Source organism: Oryctolagus cuniculus, chromosome 8, assembly GCF_051225735.1.
Source record: "Oryctolagus cuniculus isolate XC-2025 breed Fujian yellow rabbit chromosome 8, ASM5122573v1, whole genome shotgun sequence".
Lineage (NCBI taxonomy): Eukaryota > Metazoa > Chordata > Mammalia > Lagomorpha > Leporidae > Oryctolagus > Oryctolagus cuniculus.
The window spans coordinates 140,182,741-140,204,495 of NC_142874.1; the positions used below are offsets into that span (position 1 = coordinate 140,182,741).

Consider the following 21,755-nt stretch of genomic DNA (forward strand, 5'->3'; position numbering starts at 1 on the left):
TTCAGATCATCGGTGCAGCACCGGCCGTAGCGGCCATTTGGGGGGATGAACCAACGGAAGGTAGGCCTTTCTCTCTGTCTCTCTCTCTCTCTCCCTATCTAACTCTGCCTGTCAAAAAATAAATAAATAAATAAATAAATAGTCAGCCTGCACAATCATCCAATTCCCTGTCTTTAGACATTGCACTAAGGATTACAGACTCAAAACGGTCCCAACAGAAGATAATGGGATTATCACTCCAAATGAGCTAACAATTTAAAAATTACTATGAAAAGGAATTTTTGTCAGATCTTACAAATCCAAACAAAATGGGACTAAGGTTCGTAGCACTGGAAAACCAAGCATCCCCCAATCCTGCCAGCACTGCACCACTGCACCGCAAGGTGGGGAGCTGGAATTTCCTTGGCGTGCCCGCCACAGCATCGGGCGTCAAGGTCAGCGCCACAGCAAGGCGGCAGGAACGCCGAGTGACCTGCGCTGCAGGAGACAGCGCTCCCGCAGCTGTGTAAGACAGTGAAACAGTAACCTACAATAGCATGTACCACCTAATACGAGGGCGAGAAAAGAAAATCAGATCTAAGTAATCTACCATTTTGTTCCAATCCACAAGAACAGAAATATTGGGAAAGCAACAAAATGAAATGCTTTGAGAGCAGATGAAAAGAGGAAGTGACTGAGCCAGCCCCAGGAAAGCCGCATCCGAAGTCAGCACGAGAAGGCAAAGACGCATTGAAGATTACGCAGGACTCCCAAGGCTCTCGAACTGACAATGGACGTTCCCAGAACATTCCAATCACCCAGGCCTATACTCTCCAGGCAGGATACTGGATTGTTTTTCTAAAAAAACTAAATTATAACAAAAAGAAAAAAAAGCAAAACCTCAACTTTGACCTCAGGGGACTGGTAACAAGCTGTGCCCTGACAGCAATGCCACTCTGAGCAAGCTCTATGCACCTCCACAGAGCTTCAGGGCCCACTCTTAACCAGTGACTGGCCAACAATCAACACATACTGCAGAAAACTCAAAGTCTGAAGCCAAAAATAACAAACTTCAAAAAAATCAATTTGAGGGGAAGACTGCAGGAAGAGAACTTATCATTAGTATCTTTTGCAAGATGGCGTCATCGGTGGTGGGGAGATAGGGCATTACTGCAAGACTGAAGGGTGGGGCGCTACAGTTACATTAAGGGGGAAAAACTTCCTTGAAAACTAAAAATACAACAGTAGAAATGAAAGCTGAGTACTATAAGGGTAGCAAAGCTGAAGAAACTTCAGATAACAGCAGACAAAGAAAAACAAAGTAAGACAAAATCAGGAAACTATAGGACCAGGCTAAGAGGTCCAACATCTGAAAAGGTAGTCCAAAGTAGAGAAATAATAGAGGAAAGTCCCAGAAGTGAAGGCTCTGTGTTTCCAGACTTGGTACAGCGGATGGAAACAGATCAAAACCAGACAGAACCATGGAGCTGGCACTGTGGTACAGAGGTTAAGCTTCTGCCTGCGACACCAGCACCCTGCTAATGAGCTAAAGAAAGCAGCAGAAAAAAGGCTCGAGTACTTGGGCCCCTGCCACCCACATGGGAGAGCCAGGAGGAATTCCAGAATCATGGTTTGGGCATGGCCCAGCCCTAGCCAGTGCAGTTGTTTGGGGAATGATCCAGTGGATGCAAGATCTTTTCTGTATCTCTCCCTCTCTCTGCCTTTCAACTAAATAAAATAATCCTACAAAACAAAAAAGAAATGAATATAACTTTGAGATTTCAAAACAATGATGACAGAGTTCATATACATTTCCGTATAAAGAAAAAAAATCCATGTATGCACATACACGTATGTGCACATGTGGATTTTAAAGAATTTTAAGACGCCACTGTTGGAGCATACTAGGTTCAGCTGCCACCTGCAACACTGGCATCCCGTATGAGCACTGGTTTCAGTCCCCCTGCTCTATTTCCAAACCAGCTCCCTGCTAATGTACCTGGGAAAGCAGTGGAAGATGGCCCAAGTGCCTGAACCCCTGCCACCCACATGGAAGACTGGGATAGAGTTCCAGGCTCCTGGCTTCAGTCTGGCTCAGCCCTGGCCATTGCAGCCATTTGGAGAGTGACCCAGGTCATTGAAGATGCTGCTTGCTCTCTACCTCTCCCTTCCTCTCTCTGTACCTTCGCTCTTCAAATAAATAAATAAATATATCTTGGGGCCGGCGCTGAGGCTCACTTGGTTAATCCTCCGCCTGCGGCGCCAGCATCCCATACAGGTTCTAGTCCTGGTTGCTCCTCTTCCAGGCTAGTTCTCTGCTGTGGCCCGGGAGGGCAGTGGAGGATGGCCCAGGTGCTTGGGCTCCTGCACCCACGTGGGCGACCAGGAGGAAGCACCTGGCTCCTGGCTTCCGATCGGCATAGCTCCAGCCGTAGTGGCCATTTTGGGGGTGAACCAACAGAAGGAAGACCTTTCTCTCTGTCTCTGCCTCTAACTCTGTCAAATAAATAAATAAATAAGAACAAGAGTGGATGGGGCCAGCATTGCGGTGCAGTGGGTAGTCTCTGTCTGAGACGCCAGGATCTCACATGGGTGCTGATTCATGTCCCAGCTGCTCCACTTCAGATCCAGCTTCCTGCTAATGACCAGGGAAAGCAGCGGAAAGCCCAAGTGTTTGGGCCCTTGGCACCCAAGTGGGAGACCCAGATCAACTTCCTGGTGACTGGCCTCAGCTTGGCTCAGCCCTGGCCACTGATGAGAGAACCAGGAGACAGAAAATTTCTCTCTCTCTCTATCCCTCTCTGTAACTCTTCCAAATAAATTAATAAATCTTAAATTTTTTTTAAAGAAAAGGATGCGGTCAGTTTTCTTCTTACGCATACCTATCATACATGTTACCCAATCTCTCCACCCCACTCTGAATTCTATAATTACACAACTCACCTGCACCCAATTGAGTGGCTTATCTTTATACCTATTACATTTCAACTTCCTTTATTTTAACACAAAGACCTTACTCATACTAAAGTATTTAGAAGGCTGTACCTCAAGAATGTCAGAATGCTGGTCCTCACTGAAGCTGTATAAGCACCTAGAGGTTCGTTTGTACCACTTTCCCCACTCGTTACTATGTTGGAAAATCTACACAATGAAAAGCAAAAGAAGTTACCTAAAAGAGGCTGATGGCTTGTCGCTCACTTGACTAAGGATGAAGACGAAGTATTTTTATGGTATATATGAAAAATTTAATTATGATTCTTAAATCCAAACATGTGCCCATTCAGCTTTAAGAGTTCCACTCCTAGAGTGCCTACAGCAAGCTCCCTAGCTGGTCTGATTTTCCTTATCCCCCTCCCGTTCTAGTCTAACCTTCTGCCAGTTCCTCTTCTGAAAATCAGATGTGCATGCTTTTGCCAACCCTCAGAGCAGCTTCCCACCGTCCACACCAATGTTAGCAGGCAGTTTAAGATTAAGGACTTTCTCATCATGGTCCTAGTGCCATTGTTTCCTACAGATCACAACACCCACCTAAAGGTAAAAGGATTGCCACAGACATTAAAACGCACAATCTGTTCCAAATCCAGACATTATTAGTATCTTAGCACATTATCAAGGCAAGAAAACTATTACACTCTACCCATAAGTTCCAAGTCCTTACTCATTCAGAAGCCAATAAATCAGACTGCAACAGTCAATGACCTCTGGTCCTATAACCAAAATAAACCGCAAAATAATTTTTCCACAAACATTATGCATATAAAAAACACAGCTGCAATGACTACCTTCGATGAGATTAGTCCTACTCTGTTTCTAGAAGTCAACAGAAAAACAAACAAAAAACCAAAGTATTCAGAAGCCAGCAGTCTGCAAAGGGAGTTGTCACTTCTGATGCACCACTGCACACAACCTGTTCCAGGATAACAATTTAGTCACTGCCTAAGTCCAGAGTCAGCAAAGAGAACCTGACCTCCTTTTAAAACAGGGGAGACACCATCACATATTTTCAAAATATTTTCAACAGAACAAGAACCAAATACTTACCCAGAGTGTGATGTTAATTAAAATTAAGTTCACTATACAGAACTGTGTCCAGCAGAACGGCTACATCTGCGGATATAGCACATGCAATGCATAAGGCAGTATTTTGGTGGACAGGGCTGCAATCCCAAAAGGGGCACAGTTCCATACTCAGCCCACAAAAGTTTCCTGAGTACAGAATCCAAGCTGAAAGCCACTCCCAATCTTCATCACAGTGCAATTCAATACACAAAGACAGTATCAAGGTAAAGAATGAAGAGCACACAAAAAGTTTCAAGACAGAAGTATGAAAACATCACATTATTGTTTGGGCTAAGTCTACCTGTGTTGCTACCACGGAATCGAACAGCAGTATCAAATTTCAACCAACACCCTTTATATATTAATTTTAACAATCAATGGCTTTATCCCAATGTTGAGTTTAGAGTATTAGAGAATTCCCAAAATTCTTGAAGATATCTGGAACTAAGAGACATCACACCAATGATCTCAGCATCATATAGATAATAACTGCATACCACGTGCCTCACCATTTTATAAACACTCAGGAGAAAGAATCTCCAGTTCTGCTGGTAAAGATTAAAGTGTGATCTACAATGAAAACTTAACCTGTTGCCATGAACTTTCAGATCCTACAAACAAACATGTACTATGTCTCAAAAATCACAACATACAAGCAAAGAATAGTTTTACTTGGCATGTTAGTATAACAGGCTATAAATTCACATGCTTGCAAAAGAAGAGATAAAACAACAATCAGCAAACTTGTAAGTCACCAGGAAGCTGAAGGTTTGGAAAAAAGGCAGCTATTTCAATTTTAATTCTGTCCCTTGAGTAGTGGCATGGGAGCAGACTCAAGAACAAAAAATGAGAGCAACCAAGGATAATTTACTAAAATTCACCTTAAAAAGATTGAATCTGTCATCTTGGATCTCTGCACCTGGTGTAACTTCCATAGTACAGTCTTCGGCCTAAGTTAAATAACATATTCCCCATTAAGATACCACATAATTTTTAATTGATAGGCCATAAAAAGACAAACTAGCTGTGGCTGGTCTGTGACTTGAAACTAAAAACATCAGACAATCATTAATATAAAACTCTGGAAGGGAAGGAAGGGAAGAAAAACAAACATGGTAAAGAGAATGGAATTCTTAAACTATCGTATGGCATTATTTAACCACCTTTATAGGGAAAAAGTGATTTAACTGGGGAGCACAAGTGGGACTGTAGAAAAAGCAAGGGTATTCTGGAATATTTACTAATTACCGTAATCTTATTTGTAGTAGAGGTAACTGGTATAACTTCAAGTCCCATTCGTATCCTCTTTTGCTTTTCACAGTAAGCTTTCCAAGTATCTTCATTAAATCCATAATTAAAATAATCAGAAAGATCAGCACCTAAAGATGAAACACACTTTAAGTATACAAATATATCAATTGTATTCTTATACAGCCTCAAAACTGTTAACTAGAAAAATATAGTTTTACCAGTCTTGGCATCTACACCTTCTACTTTTACCAGCTCTCAATTATCACTACAAACCAAAATACTACAAACATTTTAATATGAATTATTTCCTTTAGAAATGATGCTGGGGCCAGCACTATGGTGTAGTAAGTTAAGCCTCCGCCTGCAGTGCCAGCATCCCATACGGGCCCCGATTCAAGTCCCGGCTGCTCCATTTTCGATTCAGCTCCCTGCTAACGGGCTGGGAAAGCCATGGGTCATGGCCCAAGTGCTTGGACTATTGCACCCATGTAGGAGACCCAGAAGAAACTCCTGGCTCCTGGTTGCAGATCAGCCCAGCTCTGGCCGTTGTGGCCATTTGAGGAGTGAACCAGCAGATGGAAGACCTCTTTCTGTCTCTCCCTCTGTCTGTAACTCTGCCTCCCAAATAAATCTTTTAAACCATATGCAAGTCTCATTTATTAAATATTATTCGTGGCCTAACATTAATTAATAACCAGGTCATTGTTTCTCATCATGTGCTTAAGACAATAATTTTGTTGAAACAATAATATTCTAAATTGATGATTAAAAATGTTTCTGATGACTTTATAGTGAAAACCTTTGAAGTTACTATAATCCAAAGTGATCTTACCAGGTTTCCGCCATGGCTTATCTTCAAAAGAGTCCAGATCGACCTCCAGGAGTGGGACTCCATTAATACTCCCAGGGGCATCAAGGTCTACCCCTTTGACTTTTGTTCCTATTGTATAAAATCACAAAATGGTGAATGATCCGCATTAGCAAGAAGCTAGAGACACCACAGACAGACAAAACTCAGCGCCATCTTACCATTCCTGGCACAAAAAAAATGTCAAGTGTTCCAAAGCACTGAGTAATGCTCATCACAAACAAAGTAGGTAAAGTCAAACCTTATGGTGCAACTATCAAAAAAATTCAAAGAAAGATTAAGGATTTATTGCTAATGAGGGATCCCTGCACCAATAGGAAGTTGCTAACAATGATAACAAGAGTTTTTGTGCAGCCTGTGAGCGATAAAGAGTTTAACCATTTTAAAGCGTTGTGAAACAAACATGCCAAGACTATGCAGCCCACACAGCACAAGACACCTGCACCCAGCCCTGACAGAAGGCTTCACTCATCTCTGAAACGTGGTCAGAAACTTCTCTGAAAGTGAGCTAATGCGACCTAGGTCATTCTGCCTGTGATGCGACTGCAAATACAGATTTTACCTGTAGTTCCATAAACTCTGCCTCCTGTCTTGATATTAAGATTTACAGGTGCTGTACCATAACTCCTAAAAACAAAAGAATAAACATTATCCTCACAGAGTCCACAAACAATAATACATTCTTTATGTATCAATCACATGAGTATATAGTAAAGGGATAGACACACATTTTGGGAAATATTTTAAGTCTGTAACTTGCTCGATAAAAGGGAAACTATTCTTTAAAAAAACCTAACTTGGGGTCAGTGTTATGGGACAGTGGCTTAAGCCACAGCTTGCAAAGCTGGCATCCCAAATCAGAGTGTCAGCTCAAGCCCTAGCTGCTCCACTTCTGAGCCAGCTTCCTGGTAATGCACCTGGGAAGGAAGCAGAAGATGGCAAAAGTACCTGGGCCCCTGCCATTCATGTGGGAGACCAAGGGCAGAATTCCCAGCTCATGGCTTTGCCTGACCCAGCCCAGACTGCTGCAGCCATCTGGGGAGTAAACCAGCAGATGGAAGATCTCTGTCTCTCCCCTTCTGTCACTCTGCCTTTCAAATAAATAAATACTTTTGAATAACTTAAATATTTTAAAAATAAATCAAAGTCTAACTCATTTCCATCTCAAACCTCCCAGGCATTAGCTCAATGTTCCACCATAACAAATTCACAAGACATCTGGTAGGAAAAGCAACAATGGTTTGTAAGCTAATCTTCTCTCCTCGCCTCCTTCTTCTTTAACACACAGCAATCTGGGAAGAACGAAACTTCACCTTGCTGCCAACCCAGGGGCTTCCTTTCAGTCTTCCCTACATTTTATTTTATTGATAAATCCTGTTTCAAATAAACCATGGAGTACTATGCACATAACAGAAGTTCACTCATGAAATTCAAAAATAAACCTGGGGTGAAACAACAGTGTTTGCTGGGGGAAGGTGGTTAATGACTGAGAGGAAACGAGTGAGCTTCAGGATACTAGTAATGCTCTGTATTGTGACCTAGGTTGTGGAGACACAAACAGAGACATCTGAAATCATTACTGGGCTGCATTTTTTTTTTTTTTATTGAACACTTCATGAATTTAATTTGCATGTCATCCTTGTGCAGGGGCCATGCTCATCTTCTCTGGTATATGTGCTGCTGAAGCACTACTGGCTGCACTTTTAATGTAAACACGTAAGACAAAAAAAAACTCAAGTCAGTCTGATCCGCATTCAAATACAATGCAATGCCGGCATCCCATATGGCAGCCCAGGTTCAAGTCCCCACTGCTCCACTTCCTGCCAGCTCATGCACCTGAGACAGCATCAGAGGATGGCCAGGTACTTGGGCCCCTGCCATGCGGGTGGGTGACCTAGAAGAAGCTCCTGAGTCCTGGCTTCAGCCTGGCACAACCCTGGTGGTTGCAGCGACCTGGGGTGTGACCCAGCGGATGAAGGTCACACTGGCTTGCTCTCTCTCCCTTCCTCTCTCTTCTAACCCAGACTTTCAAATTTATAAATCTTTAAAAATAAGAACATACTGACAAATTTCAACCTGCTCCGATGATGGGTACTCACGTTACTGCTCTAGAAACCTTCAAGTCATGGAGCCCTTCTGGCTTCCTCCATCCACAACTAACAGTTACCGATATCATTTCTGTTCTGGATTCACTCAAATATACACAACCGCTGCTGGCTTAGTTTATGTTATCATCTAACCAGAAACACTTCAACTCCATTAGATAATTTCTCCCCATCTAATGGATCCCAACTGCATCTGCTAGTTATCTTTTTAAGTAACCTCACTTGCCTAAAATTCTTTAAAGTTCCACAGTGGCATGCCAAAACCACCCTAACTCCTTCCGTAAGTGATTTTGACTTTCCTGGCTGTGTAGCTCCTCCAAGTCACAAGACAAGTTCCCTAAAGATGCATTTCTCACAGTACGACCCCATCATTAAGCAACACATGACTTTATTTGAAAATCTTCCTAATTAAGGCAGGAAGAGTCTTCATAAACAGCTTAAATAGCCAAAAAAGCCATTTATAGAATACCATAAATTAGACAAAGGAACAGAAAATTCATAAACCATAGCTTCTACCCTAAAGGGGTCTAGAATCTAAAGGTGATAAACATGTACAAATATAACTACAGTTCATGAAATTGAAAACTGCTCTAAGAAATACAGTTCACATAAAGGATCATGGAAGTCTACAAATATTTAAAATCTGCATGCAATTCCTACTCCCAAATGGATGCTAACAATACAAAAAACTGCCATTTGCTTTAAATTGTTCTATATTAGCAAAGATAAATAATCTGACATAATATCCTCCAAATATGCAACTGATATAGTCTTGTACACAAGTGTGTCCTCTGCACAATGCAGACAGACCTCCCTCCCAGCACAGCCAGTCCAACGCTAATTATCTGCTTTCCCAAGCAAGTATGAGGACCACATTAAGAGTGTCCACCTCTGGGCCGGCACTGTGGCACAGCAGGTAAAGCCTCCGCCTGCCAACTGAGCATCCCCTTTGTGTCCCAGCTGCTCCACTCCAGACCAGACTCCCTCCTAAAGGCCTGGGAAAGCAGTGAAAGATGGCGCTGCCACCCACATGGGAGACCCACATGAAGCTCCTGGCTCTGGCCTGGCTGTTGCAGCCATTTGAAGAGCCACCCAGTGAATGGGAGCTTTCTTTCTCTGTCTCTCCCTCTCTCTTTGTAACTTTCAAATAAAGAAACAAAAATTTTAAAAAGTATCTACCTCAACATGAGTAACTGAGTCTGTTAGCTACTTTGTACTCTGCTCCTTAAAAAGTTGCTAAGTGGCCGGCGCCGCGGCTCACTGGGCTAATCCTCCGCCTAGCGGCGCCGGCACACCGGGTTCTAGTCCCGGTCGGGGCGCCGGATTCTGTCCCGGTTGCCCCTCTTCCAGGCCAGCCCTCTGCTGTGGCCCGGGAGTGCAGTGGAGGATGGCCCAGGTGCTTGGGCCCTGCACCCCATGGGACACCAGGAAAAGCACCTGGCTCCTGGCTCCTGCCATCGGATCAGCGCGGTGCGCCGGCCACATCGCGCTGGCCGCGGCGGCCATTGGAGGGTGAACCAACGGCAAAGGAAGACCTTTCTCTCTGTCTCTCTCTCTCTCACTGTCCACTCCGCCTGTCAAAAAAAAAAAAAAAAAAATAGAGAAAAAGGTTGCTAAGTGAGTATTCATTATAATAATGCCAAACTGACCATGACAACAAGTAAATTATGGGTAAGCTTCCAAAAATCCTAAAATATCCTAAAATAAAGACTTTGGAAAAAAGAGCTCTACAAAAAAAACTTGAGTATATGTGTATGTGTGTGTGTATAAAATGGCTGATTGCCAATAAGGCTGCTTAATGAACTACGGTGAAATTAATGGAGTTACTTTGTGTTTTTACTGCACAAGCTATAATAATCACATCATACAATTTGAACAAAAATTATTGATTTATTCCACCTAATTCCAATTCTTACTTTATTCCCCCTTTTTTTTTTTTATTTTTTGACAGGCAGAGTGGACAGTGAGAGAGAGAGACAGAGAGAAAGGTCTTCCTTTGCCGTTGGTTCACCCTCCAATGGCCGCCACGGCCAGCGCGCTGCGGCCGGCGCACCGCGCTGATCCGAAGGCAGGAGCCAGGAGCCAGGTGCTTTTCCTGGTCTCCCATGGGGTGCAGGGCCCAAGCACCTGGGCCATCCACTGCACTCCCTGGCCACAGCAGAGAGCTGGCCTGGAAGAGGGGCAACCGGGACAGAATCCGGCACCCCAACAGGGACTAGAACCCGGTGTGCTGGCGCCGCTAGGCGGAGGATTAGCCTAGTGAGCCGTGGCACCGGCACTTTATTCCCTTTTTACCTTCCTTTTTTTCCTACAAATGTCCAATGAGTGTTCAGTCCAGCTTACACAATATAAAACCTGAGACTAACACAATGGCCTAAAAAGCTGACAGAATAATCAACTAAACAAGGAACCCCCCCCAAAAAAAACACTTTAGTAGTTTTTTACTAGACAAAAAAAACCCTAAAAATCTATACTCAGGTTTGGATAATAAAGTAAAAGAATGAGAAACATAGATGTAAAATGCAATTAGAGGTTTCCTAATTCTAACTAAAGATTTCATAGCTCTCAATTATTCTAGAGAATTTCTTTAAACACAAGAATCAAGAACTGCTACTGCTTCCATGTACCTTTACCTAATCAGATGACTTACATCTTCAGGAGAGAAATTATTTTCATGCTGAAACTTTAACAAAAATTCTTATCATGGTTAAGGTAGAAAAATATACAAACAATGTTTTTAACCACTGATGGTTTGACACGGGCACAGCATTTGCTACGTAGCTTCCCACACAATAGCTACTTACTTAAAAATAACTTACCCATACTGTGGAGCTCCCGTTTTTATGTCTCCTATGGTGACGTGAACATCGTCCTCATCATCATCACTGTCACTATCACTATCGTCTTCTGTCTCGGTCACTTTCTACACCAACAAGGACAATTATGAAATACACTCAAGAACCCATTTCAGCATCCAACATTAATAACCAAAAAATATGTAACCAACCTGTTTTCTGAAATACAGTTTTTAGAGAAAAAGTTACAGCTTAATTTCAACTAATTTGTAACAACTCTGATGCTCTACATGATAAAAAGGAACAAGAATTTAAAAAGTCCTTTTTCCAACATCATCTTTCTTTGGTAACACCTCACGTAATTCTTACTATTTGTAACTGTCTCTTGCAAAAAGAATCTACGGGAATATACTGAGATATTTACAAGATAAAATTACCTGAGGAATTCTTAGCGAAACAGGATATACCAAAAAATTGCAAGATTCACTGTGTAATGGCTGAAAGTACCAACAGCTTAAGAAGCAGCTGAATTGCTACTGGCATTCACTCACACTCCTGTTCCCAAAACGCAGAAAGAGAAACCTGACATCCTTCTGAGGCAATGTGGTGCCACTTAAGAAGGTTTTACTTTCATTCTAAAAGGCTCTTTTTGAGCTTAATCACATAAATGGTAAATCAGCAGATCACCTAAGTAAAACACTTTTTTGTACACAAGTTCAAGCTTACACAGTAATCCTTTCTTCTATTATTAAAACATACAAGTTTACAAGGAATGATATGTTGACCTCCAAATACCAGTTTAACAGGCGTTAAGGGAATGACTACCACAAAGAGAAGTGTTGGTAAATAACCTTAACATTGCAGGCATGCCTTTGTCCTGGCAACTGAGACACTAGCATCCAGGATCAAGGCACCTGAGTTCAATACTGGCCTCCTCTTCCTGACTCCAACTGCCAGCTAATACAGCTGTGGAAATGGCCCAAGTAATCGGGTTCCTGGCACAGCAAAGTGGGAGAACTGGATTTGGTTCCTGGCTCCCAGCTTTGGTCCCAGCCCAGCCCCTGGTAGTCTCAGGAGTCTGGGGAGTTAATTAGCAGATAGAAGTTCTATCTCTTCTGCCTAGCAAGTGAAAGTTAAAATAAAACAAGCCAAAGGGAAGCACATTTTTAAAAATCTTTTACACTGAAATTTAGGCTATGGGACTCAATGTTTGCTCTGAACAGCAAACTCTGTATGACCTATTTAGGTGACAGGTGACCAGTTTTTCGGAAGCAACACACATCAAGCCCTTGCACATGCCACGTCCTCGCCTCTATCTTCTCCCACCTAATTCCTACACGTGCTTTCGATGGCACCAGATGTAAATGTCCAACACTAAAAGTGATGTTAAACACTGACTCTTTCTAAGTGAACTGTGAAGTTACAAAGATTTTAAACAGGAAAGGAACGGGACTTCGAGGTCTATGTTACCGGTTTTGGTACGCCATTTTCAGCAGCTTCATCTTCAACCCCAGATGGAGGATTAGCACTACAAACAGTAACATAAGTGCACATGTCAGATACCACGACTCAGAGACAGAATACAGTCAACCGAAAAACAGATCTTAGCAAAAAAAAAAAGAAGACTGGGAATACGAGCGGGAGGAGGAAGAGGGGTGGGAATGTGGGTGGGCATGGTGGGAAGCATCACTGTGTTCCTAAACTTGTATTTATGAAACCCACGAAATTTGTATTCCTTAAATTAAAGGTTTCTTTGGGGAAATATAAAGGGGGGATGGACTGATTGTACTAGTATTTAAGGCACATCTATTAAAGTTTCCTAGAATTATTGTCCCCACTGGATGGTAAAATCTGCCTATCTTATTCTCTATTATCCTTAATACCAAACATGAAACAAGCAGAACAGAAATGCCTTCACATTTTAATACAATTTAATGATCTGAAATTTGATGATGGGCTATAATTCAAGTTTTTCTTCTGATGAACTGTACACCTGATTATTTTCAAAGACCAGGTAACACATGAACTTGTCCTTTCACCGTAAAACTGATACGTAACAATAAAACATCCCACTCTCCTAAGACTTCAGCGCACAGCCCGTAACTAACAAACAACACTTTCACAGCACCATAATCTAACTAGCCTTTCACACTTTAAACACGAATTACTGATTTGACAGCGGGAGTTAACCATTGCCTTACTTTACAGATGGGAAAACTAAAGTACAAAGCAACAAAGGGATTTGGCCCTCGTCTCAGAAATATTGAGTAGCATTTCTAAGAAAAATGACCAGATATTGACAAGTTCAGAGCTCTTTTAATTACATTGCTGCAAATATCTTCTAAACTTCCTATCAAACAGTTCCTATATACATCAATTTAATCTCTATAGTGGCATTTTAAACAATCTCCAACTAAAGCAAAAACAATAAAAACCTGTGGGATGAAAATTACCTATAAAACAGTGCATTTGTGAATCTTTACCTTGTAATCAATTTACTTATTTTCCAACTGAAGAAGTGGGTATGAATATTTAACAAATTTCATAACTATAAACTATGCTAATCCCAATTTTGTGGTTGGGATCAGGGTCAGGAGCTGAGGTGACAACATAAAACTCAGAACTAAATGAAAAGATCTGATACAGCAGCCAGTGAAAAGCATAGCCCTTCCTCAGCTGTTCCCGTTTCCACTTCCCACCCATCCCATCCAAGGAGGGACACAGTTACATCGGTTTGGTGGGTTCAGTACAGTGCAGCTACCTGATTCCCAAACATCTGCACTGCCCTGACAAGAAATCTCAGGTGTACTGGCAGTCACTGCTTTTCAACCCTCCCCTAAAACCCTGACAGCCACTAGTCCACTAGCTCTAGATCTGCCTATTCTGGACACGTCACATACATGCTGTCCTCTGCCATGGGTCTCCTTCACCTAGCGTGATGTTCTCCAGGCGCATCCGTGCTGCCACGCGCTGCAGTACTTCACTGTCCTGTTCACGGCCCAACAGTATCCCGCTGCATAGACGTTCCACACTTAACCTGTCACTCATCAGTCCTCGAACACTTGGGCTGCTTCCATTTTGTTCTTTTTTTTAATGTATAATGTGGCTATGATCATTCACGGACAACTTTCTGAGCAGATACGTGTTTTCATTTCTCTAAGGTATAAACCCAGGAGTGGAACGCCTGAGTCATACAGTAACTTGTTTCACCACTGGATGAAACTACCAGTCTATGCTCTGCAGCAGCTGCACCTCTGACAAGCCTACCAGCAGTGTGCTGGCTGGGGTTTCAGTTTTGACACAGCGTCACCAACACCTGTCTTAGCTCTGATTCCAGCCACCTCAGGCTGTTCAGTGAGATGCTGTCCACTTTCTAAATACAAACATTCTTTAAAGTTCCCATTTTTACCACCCTGTCCTACATTATGGAACACCAGTGCATTCGGCCAGAGTTAAGTCAGCATGAGTTTGCGTGAGTTGTTTTGAAATTTAAATGTCTGCAAATGCCACACCTCTCTGATAATTTGACAGACTCAATCTTATAACATGTTAACTTTCAACTTAAATACAAAGCACTGAGGTCATAACAAGGTGCATTAGACTATCAAGAATATTAACAGATTGTAAAAGCAGTAACCTTCAGAGTTCCTCAAAAGTCTTGAGGTTAAAATATCTTCCTTAGTTTGATGACTACACTGTACATTCTGCTACTGAGCTCACTGATGAGTAGTTAATAGTAAAACCTAGTCAAAGTCTAACTTAAAAACCGTCCTCTGAGCTGCTACCAAATGGAACTGGTCTAAGGGTAGGCCGTGAATTTGTAATAAAGTCTGAAAGACTCAGCGTCCTCCAAACGTTGTCAGGATGCCGATGAAGAACTTTTGACAATTTGTTGATGGACTCACACAACGTGTGTGCAAGATCAACAGGCAATTGCACTAACCTGGTATTCTCTTCTTCTGGCCTTTCAACTTCATTTTCATCTACCAAACAGAATAAATAAGCGAGTAAGTGAAGATCCCACTCTTACAGAAATCAGTCTCATGCAAATCTGAAGTGGTCACAAGCACTAACCTAGGTCCTTTGCCAAGTCACTGTGCACGTGCACGTCCCACGGGCCTACAAACACAGCAGAGTTAGATCACCTTACAATCCCCCAACAAGATACACCTATACGGGACCTCAGACCTCACGGATACAAAGTTACACATTCACGTTGCAAAGAACTTCACAGTGCCGCACCTTGACAGAGGAGGAATTTTTTTTAAGACGTTTATTCCAGTTACGTCACTGAGGGGCTGCTTGGTGCCCAACGGACACCTTCACTATGCGACGCTGGAAACCATCAAGAATTCACGTTTTAGGAAAGCAAACACCACGAACTTGCAAACCTCGTGGAACAGAAAGGGGCCCTGCGGCTCCACTTAAGTTAAAAAATCCCGATGTCAAGTCACCTTGCAAGAAGCAAGCACAAGACGCACTAGAGAAAAACAGATTAACGCTGAGAAAGGCAGGCCAAAAAGGGCCACGCGGTGCTTCTACAACGCGAGTTAATGGGTCCCTAGAAAAAAACCACAACGTCACCTGGCACGGGCGACATCAGGGGTTTCTTTCTGGGCCATAACCTGGGTCCCCGAGTCGACTACTGTAAAAGCACGACCCTGCCCGGGAGGCGCGCTGGCAGGTGCATCGCGCCCACGTTAGACGGCAGTGTCTCCGCATCGCCTTCACTCAGCCAGACTTCTCAACGGCTGTGTCCGAGGGGCGGCAGGGCCCACCTGGGACGCCGCAGCGGCCCGCAGCCAGGCCGCCGGCGCGACGCGGGGCCCGGTGCCGCCAGGCCCGCCGCGCTCGGCCTCGGAGCGGCCCTCAGGCCGCGGGGCCGGCGCGCGGGGCCGGGCGGGCCGCCCCCAGGGACCCCCGCCGAGGGACAAGGGACAGGAAGTTCCGTACCGCCATACAGCCACTCCTCCTCCTCATCCCCTCCGGTCCCGCCGCTCAGTTCCGACACAAGGCGGTCCACCTCGCCGGCCGACATGGCCGCCCGGCCGCCCCTTCAAGGCGCCAATCAACAGCCCCCAGCCAACCCCTGCCCCAGCCTCGCTGCCCCGGGGGCGCGAGAAGGGCGCGAACCCGCCGGCGGGCGAGCCAAGGAAACACGAGACGCCAATCCCGGACAGACGGCCGCAGCGGCGGAGGCGGCAAAGGCGAGGACTTCTACACCGGCCGCCTGCGCACGCGCAGCAGCGTCCAAGCGGCGCGGCGTCTCTAGATGGCTACGCTTCCGCGGCCGCGGCCCCCCCCCCGGCCTGACTGCGCCTGCGCGCTGCGCGTGGCCCCGCCCTCCCCCACGGCGTCGCGCTCGGTCTTCCGGCGTGGCTTCCGGGCGGGCGGGCGCACTGCGCCGGCGCGGCTCCCCTCCCCCGCCCTGCCTTCGTCTAGGAAGACTTCCTGTTCTCTCCTGTCTGTGATGCTTTGTCTAAAGCTTTGATTTATCTTAAAGGTTTTTGTTTATCAAACTTAATGCGCAGTTACCTGTCGGTCCTCTTCTGCAAAAGAAATCATAATCCGTCCTCCAGAAATTAACGATTAATAGTCTTGAGAAGTTAATTTTAATAGCCATCAAAAGCAAAAGTGATCCATGAATGATGCATTCTTCTTGTTTAAAAAAACAGTAACAACGTGCACATGAGAGAACTTGCTGCACCACCGTCTTTGGAAGTGGGCACTGGGACCTGCTGTGAGCACCCTTCTGAAATTTTCCACACATTTGCTTTACCTGTGTTGCATGGTTTTCGAAGGAGAACTTAAGGGAAATGAGCCTTCGAGGGCCCAGGGCTCATGTGTCATCCTGCTTCCGGGTTTTTCTTGTTTGATTAACCCAATGGCGCCTTGGAGATCAAACTGCCCGCTTAGCAATGCTGCGTGCAGTCCCAAAGCGTGACTATCACACAGTGAATGTGACGTTCACCAGCTGATCTTCCCCTTTTCTCTGTCACCCAGAAGTGAACAGAACCTTACGGTGAAGATCCTTGGGACTTCCTGCAGATGTGCCCGAGTGTTTCTCCAAGACTGTAAACTCTGTGCAGTGCTGTTTTAACAGCTAATGCTAAGTTTCCAGGCTGCTTTCAAGAACACATCTCCCTAGGGAAAGATGCCCCAGTGCGGGTTAGAACTGGAGTTCTAGGTCTCGATGGTGTTTCATTTCATCTTCCCACTTGTTTATGCCACCTCATCGTGTGAGTTTGAGAAATCAACCTTTCTGCACTTTAGTTTTTCTCAAGTAAAAAATGAGAAGCTGAATTAGGTAATCCCCAAGGTCCCTTTTAGTTGTAAAGGTTTGAAATGGGATGTTCACTTGCTAAAAAAAAAAAAAGAAAGAAAGAAAGAAAAAAATCACTTTAATGGTGGCCATGCAGCACGGTGGGTTAAGGAGCTGCTGGGAGTGCCCAGTCCCATGTTAGAGGCTAAGTTCAAGCGCTGACCACTCTGCTTCCATCCAGCATCATGATAGTGTACCTGGAAGGAAGTGGGTGATAGTTCCTGCCACCCACAAGGGAGACACAGGCAGAGTTCCTGGCCTCTGGTTTTTGGCTTCTGCCTTACTCAGCCTTGGCTGCTGCAGACATTTGGGGGAAGAAACCACCAGAAGGAAGATCTTTGTCTTCTCTGCCCCCCACCACTCTGCCTTTCACAATAAATACAGGCTCAAGAATTTCTATGTAAAAGCCCATTTTGAATGCACAAATCCACCAATGGGTTTTTGTGCCTTTGCTTATTTAGCAATCATTGAATACCTGCTTTGTTTGAAAAAGTGGGAACTAGAGGCATGAGTAAAACATAGTCCCAGGCCTTAAATAAGAGCTCTCAGCTCACTGAGAAAGACAGAAGGGTAGTACACAACTAACTAGCCTACAAGAGAAAAGGTGGTTGCATGATAACAGATGCACAGATGAAACGCTTGCACCTTAGCAGCACCACAGAACATCATGGCATTAATATCATCCTCCTTAATCTGAACACACCTCCACCTGTTGTTCTCAGCTCTCTCACCTGTTTAGGAGACTCGCTTGTGTACTTCTAAATGCTGTTGAAGTATGATCGCTTTTCTGAAACCCACTTCATATCCTCCCACTTATTCACTTAGTCCATAAATATTTATGGAAGGTCTAGCAAGTGCCAGGAACTCTTGTAGGCTCCATAGATTCAGCATAGGCTAAAACAAAGTCCTTCCTCCGAGGAGCCAAGGCAACAAATGTCATTGATGTGTTGTTTTGCTCAGGATTAAGAAGAAGAACTTGCGATATAAGGGGACCCAGAGCAAAGTGATGAAGAGGGATTGAGTGTCAGGGTCAGACAAAGCCACTCTAATGAGGTGGGATAGAGATCTCAATGGAGAAAGGAAGTAAGCCCTGCAGATTTGTGGGTGAATAATCTATCATACAGAGGGGTTAGCAAGTGCAAAGGCCCAGAGGCAGAGGCACGCTTGGCATGTGCAAGGAACCCAAAATGTAGTTGAAGGACAGTGAGCAAGAAACAGAATGTAAATGAGACCAGAGTTATGGAGGCAGGGTTAAGGAAGACAAAACTCTCACTCCCTTCTGGGCCTGATGCTGCCTCTATGGCGTGTGTCTATCAAATTAGATAGGAATTACGTGAGTTTTTCTGAAACTCTTTACTCGATTCTTCAATCCAGCCACAAATAAAGCGTCTTGTTTATCTGGCCCTTCCATTCTTTATGTGGTGCATAACAATGAATAGACCTTCTCGCCTTTGTGGAAAATGATTGAGTGAGGATTTCATGTCTTGCTTGGAGTGACCCAAGGGAATAGCTCCCAGCCCATATCTATCTCTATTTCTTACTTCATGAGTCTATAATGAGCTCAGGTAGATTCATGGGAGAACCAGTTATCTTTTGCTAAGGGGTTTCCATCTCCTCCTAGCTCCCTAAAGGGAGTTGCATTTCAAGGTGTTGCTTAAACTGAAAGGAAGCATTGATAATAATTAGGGCCTCAGAATTGCCTTGTTGGTGGAGGTAGCATTTGAGCTAAGCTTTGAAAAAGGATTTCTACAAGCAGAGAAGCCCATAAAGCATTAATAACTCCCCTGAGAAGGCTCCCTCCTCGCTTGCTGCCAAACTGAGTTCCTTGCCTGGATGCTCCCCTCCTGACAGGTGCCTTTCTTTCCATGCTCTGAGGGAAACCTTCACAGCGGGGTGGCTTGAAGACACTGTGTGCGTCTCCTCCCACCTCTTACATTACGGCCTCATCAAAGGACAGTCTTACGTGTATTCTGATTATAGCTTTTCATTTTACTGTTCCTTGTGGACTGTTTTGGCAACCATGATCATCTGTTGTCAGGTATGTCTGAGAAGTACCGAAAGGGAGTGCTTGGGAGATGATGATTCAAATGATGACAAGAGTAGAGCGTTCCTCAGATAGCAAGAGGGCGCAAGACTCTCCCAGGCATGAAGCCAAAGACCCTTCTCTCCACGGGGACCCACCAAAGACTGCCCTCTTTGAGGCTTAACTTGTGGTGAGAGTGTCATGGGAGCTCAGACAAACCAGAAAAGTCCAGTTCATAGCACAGGTGCAGCTCCCAGATGTTAATCACAAATGCCAGTCCTGAGCATCATGGCCACGTTACCAGTCAACGCCCCTCATACTTCAGGGATACCAGCCCCAGACCAGGAAGAAAGGCTGCCACACCCTCTCTCACTGGCCCCTTCCTTCCTTGGAACACACTTTAATAAACTTTGTCTTACCAGCCCTACTTTCATCCCTCTGAACTGTAACTCTTATTCCACTGGTGAAAAATAATCGACACAAACCTGCTGCCACTGGTGACACTTTTGCATGAGGATATGGCCTTTAGTCCCAACCATGTGCATTGCTGCCCATTTTAAATGTTCTTCAGTTTCCTCACCAGTAAGTCGGTGTAATAACACTTATTTCCATGTTTTAGAAGGATGGCAAAGCTAAAGTGAAGTTTTCAAATGTCAAAGGATCTGAGAAGTTAGAGGCCAGCAGATGTTGTGTCTCTCCTTTGAGCAGCCAGAATAATCGCACACGTCTCATGCTTTCCTTTCTCTCTGGGTACGTCCTGATGAATTCAGGCCCCCTCAGCCATCCTCCCCTGCATCTTGATGTCCTTTAACACTACATTTTTATATTGCAAGCTGTTTCTGGAAAATTCTACCATCTCCTATATATGTCTACACTGTATTTTTTCTTGCTCCACTTCCTCCTCCTCCTCCTGTGTCTACAGTGTTATGTGAACGCTGCGTACACTGCAAGTGTGAGAACAAAGTCTTTCCAGCGCTCTGTTCACCAGATCCTCTCTCACCATGTCCTGCACATGGGAAGTGCTCAGTAAATCCTAAGCCGTGCCCTGATCAAGTGCATGAGATCATGGGAGATATGCTTGGTTTTATGGGGAATGGAACATAATTGCTGGCTACTTTGAAGCAAAGGAATACAAATCAACATTTGGCAAGACAAATGAGATGCTATTAAGCAGATTATTAGAGCAGCAATTCATTTTACTCCACCATGATATTCAGCATCAAGAAAGGATATTTTCTGGGCCCAGTACTGAGGTGCAGGGGGTTAGGCTGCTGTTTACGATGCCAGCATCCCATATGGGCACCGGTTGGAGTCCTGGCTGTTACACTTCCAATCCAGCTCACTGTTAATGCACCTGGGAAAGCAGCAGAAGATGTTCTAAGTATTTGGGTCTCGGCCACCCATGTGGGAGACCTAGATGGAGATTCTGGCTCCTGGCTTCAGCCTAGCCAAGCCCTGGCTGTTGTGGCAATTTGGGGAGTCAACCAGGAGATAAAAGATTCTCTCTCTCCCTCTCCCTCTCCCTCTCTCTTCTCTCTCCCTCTCTCTCCCTCTTTCTCCTTCTCTCTTCATTTCCCTCTCCTCCTTCTTCTCTCCCACTATCTCTCTGTCACACTCCCTTTCAATAAGTAAAATACATCTTTTTTAAAAAATCAAAAGAAAATTTTCTTGGACTCCCTTTTCTGTGTACCCACTCTCACAAACTCGTTTCATTTGGTTCTGTGACTTTTTTTTTTAGATTTATTTATTTGAAAGTCAGAGTTATACACAGAGAGAACGAAAGGCAGAGAGAGAGAGAGAGAGAGAGGTCTTTCATCTGCTGGTTGACTCCCCAGATGGCTAGAGCTGTGCTGATCCAAAGCCAGAAGCCAGGAGCTTCTTCTGGGTCTCCCATGCAGGTGCAGGGGCGTAAGGACTTGGGCCATCTTCTACTGCTTTTCCAAGCCATGGCAGAGAGCTGGATAGGAAGTGGAACAGCTGGGACTCAAACCAGTGCCCATATGGGATGCCAGCACTGCAGGCGGCGGCATCCTGCTACACCACAGCGCTGGCCCCAGTTCTGTGACTTTTAATACCACCTGTGTCATTGGGAGCCAGTAACTCCTACATTTCTTTCTGCAGTCTTAACTTCTCCTTGAGGTCATGCTATTCAGCATCACTATGAGGCTCCCCTGGATGCCTCTCCTGGGCATTTAACAGGTGCTTCAAACTTTGTACCCAGGGCTGAATCAATGGCTCCCCCCCCCCAACCTGTCCTGTCCCACTCTCGTACTCCGCCAGGGTTCCTCTCTGAGTCACCACTGTGTAGCCACCAGCTGTTCAAACCCAAACCAAAAGATCATGCTTGATTATT

At 44.5% G+C, this 21,755-nt stretch overlaps 1 protein-coding gene, 1 long non-coding RNA gene and 1 pseudogene across 18 annotated transcripts in view; 1 reads left to right on the top strand and 2 right to left on the bottom strand.

Moving 5' to 3' along the window:
- The window catches only part of FIP1L1 (factor interacting with PAPOLA and CPSF1), a 70,772-nt gene extending 54,467 nt beyond the window's left edge, over positions 1-16,305 (bottom strand). For 9 of the 17 annotated variants that reach the window (XR_016212200.1, XM_017337805.4, XM_051835053.3 and 6 more), the window contains exons 1-9: positions 16,011-16,305; positions 15,132-15,176; positions 15,001-15,040; positions 12,528-12,585; positions 11,082-11,185; positions 6,720-6,784; positions 6,122-6,229; positions 5,287-5,417; positions 4,920-4,988 (exon numbers count right to left, since the gene is read on the bottom strand). Coding sequence is in view for 13 of the 17 variants with exons in the window: in XM_017337805.4 (XP_017193294.1) it covers positions 4,920-4,988; positions 5,287-5,417; positions 6,122-6,229; positions 6,720-6,784; positions 11,082-11,185; positions 12,528-12,585; positions 15,001-15,040; positions 15,132-15,176; positions 16,011-16,095 (705 nt within the window). In the remaining 4 variants the exon portion in view is untranslated. Of the gene's footprint in view, positions 1-4,919; positions 4,989-5,286; positions 5,418-6,121; positions 6,230-6,719; positions 6,785-11,081; positions 11,186-12,527; positions 12,586-15,000; positions 15,041-15,131; positions 15,177-15,641; positions 15,673-16,010 lie in introns of those variants that run through there. The other 8 variants (XR_016212202.1, XR_016212201.1, XM_017337807.4 and 5 more) reach the window with 2 other exon arrangements.
- Positions 7,747-9,943, top strand: LOC149125183 (uncharacterized). The gene is made up of 2 exons (XR_016212203.1): positions 7,747-9,494; positions 9,872-9,943. It is a non-coding gene; the product is annotated as an uncharacterized LOC149125183 (long non-coding RNA).
- LOC127487926 (U6 spliceosomal RNA) lies at positions 7,764-7,846 on the bottom strand (annotated as a pseudogene).
- Positions 16,306-21,755: the final 5,450 nt, after the last annotated feature.